The sequence below is a fragment of the Ursus maritimus genome, unplaced genomic scaffold (assembly GCF_017311325.1).
Source record: "Ursus maritimus isolate PB19 unplaced genomic scaffold, ASM1731132v1 scaffold_23, whole genome shotgun sequence".
Classification (NCBI taxonomy): Eukaryota; Metazoa; Chordata; class Mammalia; order Carnivora; family Ursidae; genus Ursus; species Ursus maritimus.
Genome location: NW_024424786.1, coordinates 35,839,660 through 35,848,067, shown reverse-complemented (window position 1 = coordinate 35,848,067; position 8,408 = coordinate 35,839,660). Strand labels below are relative to the sequence as shown.

Sequence of the window (8,408 nt, the reverse complement as noted above, 5' to 3'; positions counted from 1 at the left end):
CGTACGGCGGCGGCCAGGGGTCGCGAGCCGGTGGAGGACCCGCGCGCGGAGGAGCCGGGGAGTCAGCGCTTCTTCCCTCCCTCCCCCCACTCCCCTCCCCGCTCCCTCCCCCCTCCCCAAGAATGTTCCGCTACGAGGTGAGCTCTTGCGACCGGAAGTGACCCCTCCCTCCCTCCCGCGCCCCCTTTCCTCTCTCACCCCCCGCGCGTCCCTCCCGCGCCCCTGGGGGTGGAGGGGGCTGGCGGCGGGACCCGCGGGACCGAGTGGAACGCGTGGGGCCTGGGGTCGCGGGTTTAATCCCAGGGCGGTGAGCCGGCTCCAGGGGGCGGGACTGTCCTATCAGTGGCCGCTGGTGAGAGTTGGCCTCTGTTTTGGGGTGGGGAGGGCCCGTTAAGTGCTGTAACCAGACCATCCCCCACCCCCGCCCCGGGAAGAGCCGCGGAAGGGAGAGCGATGCACCCACCCGCTGGCTCTTCTTGAGGGAGAGTCTCCCGGGAAAGCCTAGAGACATGTTTCCCGCCCTGGACCCGGAACCACCTCCCCTCCAATTACACACATACACACACACACACCCACACCCCTTCGCCCGGGCACCCAGCGGGTCAGGGGGGCTTGGACTTGCCCTTCACTGCGGCGGGAGACTGTTTACCAAAGAGGGCTCCGAGTTGGGAGGGGGCGTGTCCCGCAGAAGTTCTTCTGGGCGAGTGGAGGGAGACGTGGGTTTGGTGACCATCCCGGGAATGTAGCAATAGTCGAGAGTCCTGACCCTGCCACTAACTTGTTGTATGACCTTGAGCTATTCCTAGTCTCTGGACATAAAGCTTCTAGGTTTGTAGACTCAAAGGGCTGCTCTGGGCGATCTCTAAGAGTCTTTACAATTTAAAACAGTGATTTGGTGAAGTAGATCTTTGTGATTTGGAAGGGCGTGCAGCTGGAAGTTGCCTCTGCTCTGGAGGCAGTTGTATGCCTGCTTTGTGGAAGTTTGGGAGGGCTTAAGACGGGTGGAATGGCCTTTTGGCCTAACCTTGCCTTTGGGAAAGCCTATTTAAGGAGGTTGCCTGGCAAGGTGTATCAGACCTGCTTGTTGATGTGTGGTATTGTAATTCTGAGTCTTTGGAAACTGGGGACACATGTACTTGATACTTGATAGGAATGGTTTAAGACCAAACTGACTTGATGTAAGCATGGAGAGAGTTGATGAGGTGCTGTAGGCAGAGTTGCCAAAAGAAAAGAGAACTTGGAAAATAAATCAGTTGAAAACTGAAGTGGAAGGGGGAAATATTTAAAATAGAACAGACTTTAAATTGTTGCGGTGATAACTAGCATTGTTTAGCAATCTACAATCTTTGCCAAATCTTTGCCTCATTTAATCCTCACAACTCTCAAAGGTTTTGTCCCTTTGTTACCCAGAGCCTAACACAGAGCTGGAGATACAATAGGTACTTAAGAGGTATTTAATGAGTTAACCAGAATATGACTTAGCCAAGTTTGCACCACTTTTAAGAATGGGGCCAAAACTTGAACTCAACATATCACAGCTTTTCCAGAGTTTACTTAATTGGAGTTGAAAATTTAGCTTTCTGTTTCATCACCAGATTTTGGGCCTACAGAAAACAGAAGAGGGGAAGTAAAGAGAAAGCTTAAGAGGACATAATAAAATAGTTGAAATTTTGACATGAAAATGAGGAACATGATACCTTTGAAAAATATACATAAAACTCAAAATAATGGTAAAGTGTGCATTTTGTGTTGTCATTACTATTCTAACCAGTGATGTCAAGATGGAGGCCTAATTTCTTGGTTGCATGAAGAAACACTATTATTAGATTCTTGAAAGAGAAATGGACTGTTTGGGAAAAGAGAAACTGAAAGAAGATACTGCCATTTTCCAATGTCAGGGAAATTGGGGGTAGAAAAAATGCTGTCTTTACGAGAGGTCATAAGCTATTCTGATGATTGGGAAAATAAAATGAACATTTTTTTAAATGAAGGTGTGGACTTTATGAATAGCTAGTCTCTTTTCTCTTTATTTTAGTCTTTAGAGGATTGTCCTCTGGATGAAGATGAAGATGCATTTCAGGGCTTGGGAGAAGAAGATGAAGAGATTGATCAATTCAATGATGATACATTTGGGTCAGGTGCCATTGGTAAGTGACATCTTTATCTTATAATGTCACCTTGGTCTCTTGCTCTTTAAATGTTCTCTTTTGTAAGTGCTTTGTCTTAGTAGGAGTAACTACATTTACAAATTTAGCAAAATATTCTATTCTTAGTCTCCGAATAGTTCAGTCTTCACTGGAGGCATCTACCTCAATCCCTTGGGCCCCCTTTTTGCCTCATTTATATACAAAACAAGATGTTCTCTGAGCCCTGTGCCTTCCAGCTTCTTTATCTGTGGCTCTAGGTTGGTGGTGTAAGGCGTGTAAATGGCGAGAGGAGCAGACATCTTACAAGGATTTAAAATAGTCCTAGAAGAAGGAAACTTTTATTTGTGGAATATGTAACTTTCGGAAAAACTAGTAGACTAAAAGAAAACTTGGACTTGGGTGTGTATGTGTTTGGTTTTTTTTTAAGATTTTATTTATTTATTCGACAGAGGTAGAGACAGCCAGCGAGAGAGGGAACACAAGCAGGGGGAGTGAGAGAGGAAGAAGCAGGCTCCCAGCGGAGGAGCCTAATGTGGGGCTCGATCCCATAACTCCAGGATCACGCCCTGAGCCGAAGGCAGAGGCTTAACCGCTGTGCCACCCAGGCGCCCCTGGGTGTGTATGTTTTAAAACTCAGTTACTACTATTGGTGTATTGCATGAGCCTGCTATTGCCTTATATAGTATCTTCAATAAAATAAAAAGCATTTTATTCTAAGAATTGTGGTGAAAGGAAGTCTTCATGTGTTAGAAAAGTGCTGTGCACAGGTGAAATTTTCCCATCCCTAGATATAGATAAATATTTTAGGAGTTGGAAGAGGGTAAAAAATTAAAGAGCCAGACTAAACTTAACATGGCTCAGAGTTCTAATAATCTAAAATGGGAAACTTAGGCAACAAGTTTATATGATAAAGTTCGAGAATTAGAGATTCTAGAGCAAATATACTAATAAAATGTACTTTCAAAAAAGAAGTAGGTAAGAGTTAATGCAAGTATTTTTGCTTTAACTGTTGGTGTTGAAAAGGAGCAGTAACAGTGTTTCTGTTGCGATGTGTATATGTGTGATTTCTTTGGAATCAGCGTTTCTGTCTGTGCAACTAATATTCGAAGTTAAGTAGCAAGATGAAATTTCACAATAGGGGCTGATCTTAAGATGTTGAATATCAAGAACTAATAAAAGGTCTTAAAGGTGTGATAATGGTTACTCGTTTTGCAATGATATGAACAGGTTTATTTATGAAAACTTAGACTGGGTTGAAATAACTGGGAAAAATGAGAAAGCATAGTATTTGTTAGTCAAGGTTTACAAAATTCAGTAGAGATTAAAACTGCCACTATCGAGCAGCAAGAGAAGCACTTAAGGTAGAAGGGAGACTGATTACAGAAGGAAACCAAAGACCTTTTGGATCATAGCCACAGTTGAGGAGATGAGATCATCCAAGAGGATGACATGATGTAAGATGCTCTTCTCTCTCCATGGAGATCACAGGGNAAGAGAGGTACAAAAGAATTGCAAATGCAAGAAACTGATGCAAATTGTATTTGGAAGTTAGTTTAGTATAACCTATAGTATACAATAGAAGTTAGAAACATTGTATGCTTGTTTCTAGAACTCCTTTTCTCTTAAAGTATTGTACTGACTTTTTTAAATAAATTCCTCAGTATTAAATAAAGTTGATGGAATTGATTTATAGATATTATATTAAAATGAGGTGGCATACTAAGATGTCCTCAGTTTTGAACCTGGACAGAAGAGAAATAGTCTCATCTCTTCTCATTGACTTACAGTGTGCTGTGGACAATCTTTTTCTGCTTCTGTATTCCTCACAAGTTGGGGAGAATATTGCCTTAAAAGGACATTAGAGTGTACAGAAGTGTATGTGATATGATGGAAAAAAAGAAAAGTGTGCATATGTTGAAAAAAGCCCTAAGGTTACACGGTAAAAGAATGGGTAGTAAAAAGTAAAGGCAGTGAAATAGCATATGGTTAGCTCGCTTTGTACCCTAGGGCATAAGTGATTAAGAAAGACTTTTCTTCATCAGCAAAGTTTATAATGGAGAAAAGATTTCCAAATATGAATCCTTATAATATACATGAATTATAAAGTTAAAATCTTTCTTAGAGAGCAGGTGCTCACACGAGTGAAGGGGGGAGGGGCAGAGGGAGAGAGAGAATCTTAAGCAGCCTCCATGCTCAGCGAGGAGCCCAATGCAGGGCTCAATCTCAGGACCCTGAGATCATGACCTGAGCGGAAATCAAGAGTTGGACACTTAACCGACTGAGCCACCCAGGTGCGCCTAAAGTTAAAGTTAAAATCTTAATTCTTTAGGGGTGCCTGAGTGGCTCAGTCAGTTGAATGTCTGACTTCGGCACAGGTCGTGATCTCTCGGTCCTGGGACCAAGCCCGGTGGCTGGCTCCCTGCTCAGTGGAGAGTCTGCTTGGTCCGCTTCTCCCTCTTCCTCTACCCCCCCACACCCCCCGCTCTCACATGCTTGTGCATGCTCTCTTACTCAAATAAGTAAAATCTTTTTAAAAAGCAAACTTAGGGGCGCCTGGGTGGCACAGCGGTTGAGCGTCTGCCTTCGGCTCAGGGCGCGATCCTGGCGTTATGGGATCGAGCCCCACATCAGGCTCCTCCGCTATGAGCCTGCTTCTTCCTCTCCCACTCCCCCTGCTTGTGTTCCCTCTCTCGCTGGCTGTCTCTATCTCTGTCGAATAAATAAATAAAATCTTTAAAAAAAAAAAAAAGCAAACTTAATTCTTCATAATATCTTGGTATAAATATTGTACAGATTTATTTATTTTAAAAAATTGCTAAGTCAACTTGTGATTTGTTTTAATGCACCATACGGGTAGATACACAGCTGGTATAAAGAGTTTAAACCAGGAGGTAAAGTGTCAGACCTTTGACATATGTTATGGTTTGATAGTTTTTAACTCAAAGAGTGAGTGTCTTGAATGATACTTGTCAGTAGTTATTTTAAGTCACTGGCTACTAATGCTCTGATGTCATCTTTCCTTAAGAAACTAGTCCTTGTCTTCTCCGTGGAAAAATGTTTACATCATCTTAGAGCAGTAAATGGCCATAGTAATCTCAACTCATCCTCTAAAAATAAAAGTTTACACTTATAGAGTGCTTATTATCTGCTAGGCACCATTCTAAATGTTTTATATTATTAATCCTCCCAAGAACCATGTGAAGTAGGTACTATTATTATCCTCATTTTAACAAATGAGGAAGCAAACTATGAGAGAGGTGAAGTAACTGTAAATACACTCAGGGTAAACCTCCAGTTATGTTGAAACAGTTCTTGAAGAATCTCTGGGAATCTCCTGCCTCTGCTTGGAAGGGCTCCCCATTCTTTCCACTTACCTTTTATTGATAGCTGCTCTAATCTTTAGGGACTTAGGTTGCCTTAAAATTAAATCACCTGTACTTCCTTTTTATGTTGGCGTTTATTCAGAAATATTCCTGAGATAGCAGCTGGGGGAGGGGGGCGGATTCAGTAACCTATCCCATCAGGGTATTGATTAATTAGTTGAAGGAAAACAAATACTTCTTTTTCTTAATTTCTCTGGTATTCCTTTGCCTACCCTTTATCATTTTGACCATTGTGGATCGAGGTCAAGCGTTGGCCTATCTTAGTAACTTTATTTTTAGGTCATTTGAAAAAGATACAAGTGAAGTATCCTCTAATAGTAAGGGCGTGTGATCTCTTGACATACTGTTTCACATGAGCAAGGAGAACCTAAGATGGCATAGATTCCTTTTGCTTACATGTTCGAAACAGTAACAGTCAGTTCACAACAGAGCCGTTCTCACAGAATATGGCTATTTAACCAATGTTTCTAAATTAAGGACAAACTATTCATCTTTGGTAGGATCTGATAAACTTAGTAAACTTGAGTATGGGAGGTGGTGAATGAAAAAAAAAATCCCCTCATTCGGGATTATAGAATCCCCATTTTTTGGCATCACTGAATGAGTAAAATTGCTAAAAAAATTCTGTCCTTTTAAAACGTGCTCAGCTTACTCTTCCTTAGCAAAGATGACACAAATATTAATGTCATAATTGTTTTTTTAATTTATTTTTTTAATTTAATTCAATTAGCCAACATATAGTACATCATTAGTTTTTGATGTAGTGTTCAATGATTCATTAGTTGCATATAACACCCAGTACAATTGATTTTTAATTACACTAATCTTTAAGAATATTTTTCCAGATAGCTGATAATTTAAATTAATACTGTAGTTTTCATCTAAAGTGAATTTTTTTCTTTACCACAAGTAGTACATTCAGATATACCACAGTGCGCAAAGACTACAGTGGTTCTGATCATACCAAATGAGACATCTGGAAGTGTCCCTTCCCTTTTTGGATCACTAGTGTTATGTGATACATTGTTATGAAATAAAAATAATGAATTTTAAGGGTTTAGGGACTTAATGTACTTAATAAATATTCGCGTAAGATGTTAAGATATATATATATATATATTACGGTATTAATCATTACGTTGAAAATTTGCAAATAATCCAAATTTCCAGCAGTAAGGGCTAAGTTAAATTAGTATATCAATAGAATAGAATCTTATGCAGCATGAAAAAGAATGAGATTATGTTCTCAGTAGTTACATGAAAGTGTATGTACATGAAAAGTGTCCAAGATGTATTGCTTAAATAAAAAGAAACAAGTTAAACTTTATAGTTTGCATTTTGAAAAACTTAACATACCTGTTGAGTTCTGGGGAACTTTCTAAGTTAAATATTTGTGTGATGTTTAAATGTTTAATTAACGTGTATTTTCTTTGTAAGCAGGAAAAAGATAATTTTAAGTTGTGCGTGAGCCCCTCAGAAAATTATCAGTAAATCTAAATCTCTCTTTTTTATTTTTTTTAAGTGGCTTGCATTTATTGTACCCTTAGTGTATACCAGGCACCTTTTTCTTTTCTTGTTATGGTGCCTCCAGTTCTTCTTTCCTCTTTTTTTTAATGAGGTATATAGAAAAAATTATGTGAGAAGGATTGCCATTGAGGACACTTGCAGAAAGAATCCTGTGTTTTTATGTTATAAAGAGAATGATCAGGGCACCTGGGTGGCGCAGTTAAGTGTCTGCCTTTGGCTCAGGTCATGATGGAGTCCTGCGTCTGGCTCCCTGTTCCGCAGGGAGTCTGCTTCTCCCTCTGCCTCTATCTCTGTGCGCTCTCTCTCTCTCTCTCTCTGACAAATCTTTAAAAAGAGAGAATGATCTGTTATCCCTTTCTGTTGAATTTTATAGAACATAAAGAACAAAACTAAGAATAAAATATATATGAATACATGGGGGTTTTTTTGAGTTTGAAAGTCTTGCATGTTTAGAAAAGGTGAAAGCATTGAAATGAAAAGCTTACTTAGGGAAAGCTTCCATGAGGAGGGAAAGATACCTGAATTTGAATGCCAAAAAGGAGCAAAGTAGTATGAGTAGAGCTTTTACAGTGGAAGCAGAATGGAGGTCTGCGATGGAGGAGCACTGGACTGAGAGTGATGGAGATAAGGTCTAGTTCTAGAAAAGCTGAGGGAGGGTTGTGAAGATTTTTACCTGTGCTGTAACAGGACTCAGAACTCTGCGTTGGCATACAAAGTGAGAGAATGAGCTAGTGCCAGTGCCACAGACGGTGGAGGAGTATGCAGGAATAGCGAGGGCATTGTTAACGTGGAAGAGGACTGGACCCAGGTACAGGTCGTCATCACCTTTGCTCTGGCGTTGCTGCGCTAGCCACCTGGCAGGCCTCCGTGCTTCCAGTGTTCCTGCTCCTTCCCCCCCCCCCATCCTGAATCTGGTCTCAGCAGCCAGATGTGTCTTTCAAAAAGTCAAGCCACATCAAAACCTCCAGTGGCCCCCCATTTCAATCAAAGTGACCCAAAAGGCCCAGAAGGAGATCCCTCCTATTACCTACTTGGCCTCATTCTTTTCCTGCTCTTCCTCCTTGACCATTCCAGTCCAGACACAGTCCTTGCTTGACTGTCAAAATCATCACTCGTCTTTTAGTCCTTTCTATGGACTGTCCCTCTGTGTGGAACAGTCTTCTCCCAGGTAATCCACACGGCTAACTATCTTACTCTTGAATCTTTTGCTCAGATGTCACCCTCACAATGAGGTGTACCTCTGACCATCCCATTTAATGTTGTCAACCGGCTTTTCCTCCGTATACCTATAGCATTTCATCTCCTGATACAGTATCTAATTTACTTATTCGTTACGTTCATTGTCTATTAT

The 8,408-nt window shown here is 41.1% G+C and overlaps 1 protein-coding gene across 1 annotated transcript in view; it reads left to right on the top strand.

Moving 5' to 3' along the window:
- Positions 1 to 19: 19 nt before the first annotated feature.
- The window catches only part of PATL1 (PAT1 homolog 1, processing body mRNA decay factor), a 29,730-nt gene continuing 21,341 nt past the window's right edge, over positions 20 to 8,408 (top strand). The window contains exons 1-2 of the mRNA XM_040639140.1: positions 20 to 137; positions 2,036 to 2,147. Of these exons, the coding sequence (XP_040495074.1) occupies positions 123 to 137; positions 2,036 to 2,147 (127 nt within the window). The 5' untranslated portion in view covers positions 20 to 122. The remainder of the gene's footprint in view (positions 138 to 2,035; positions 2,148 to 8,408) is intronic.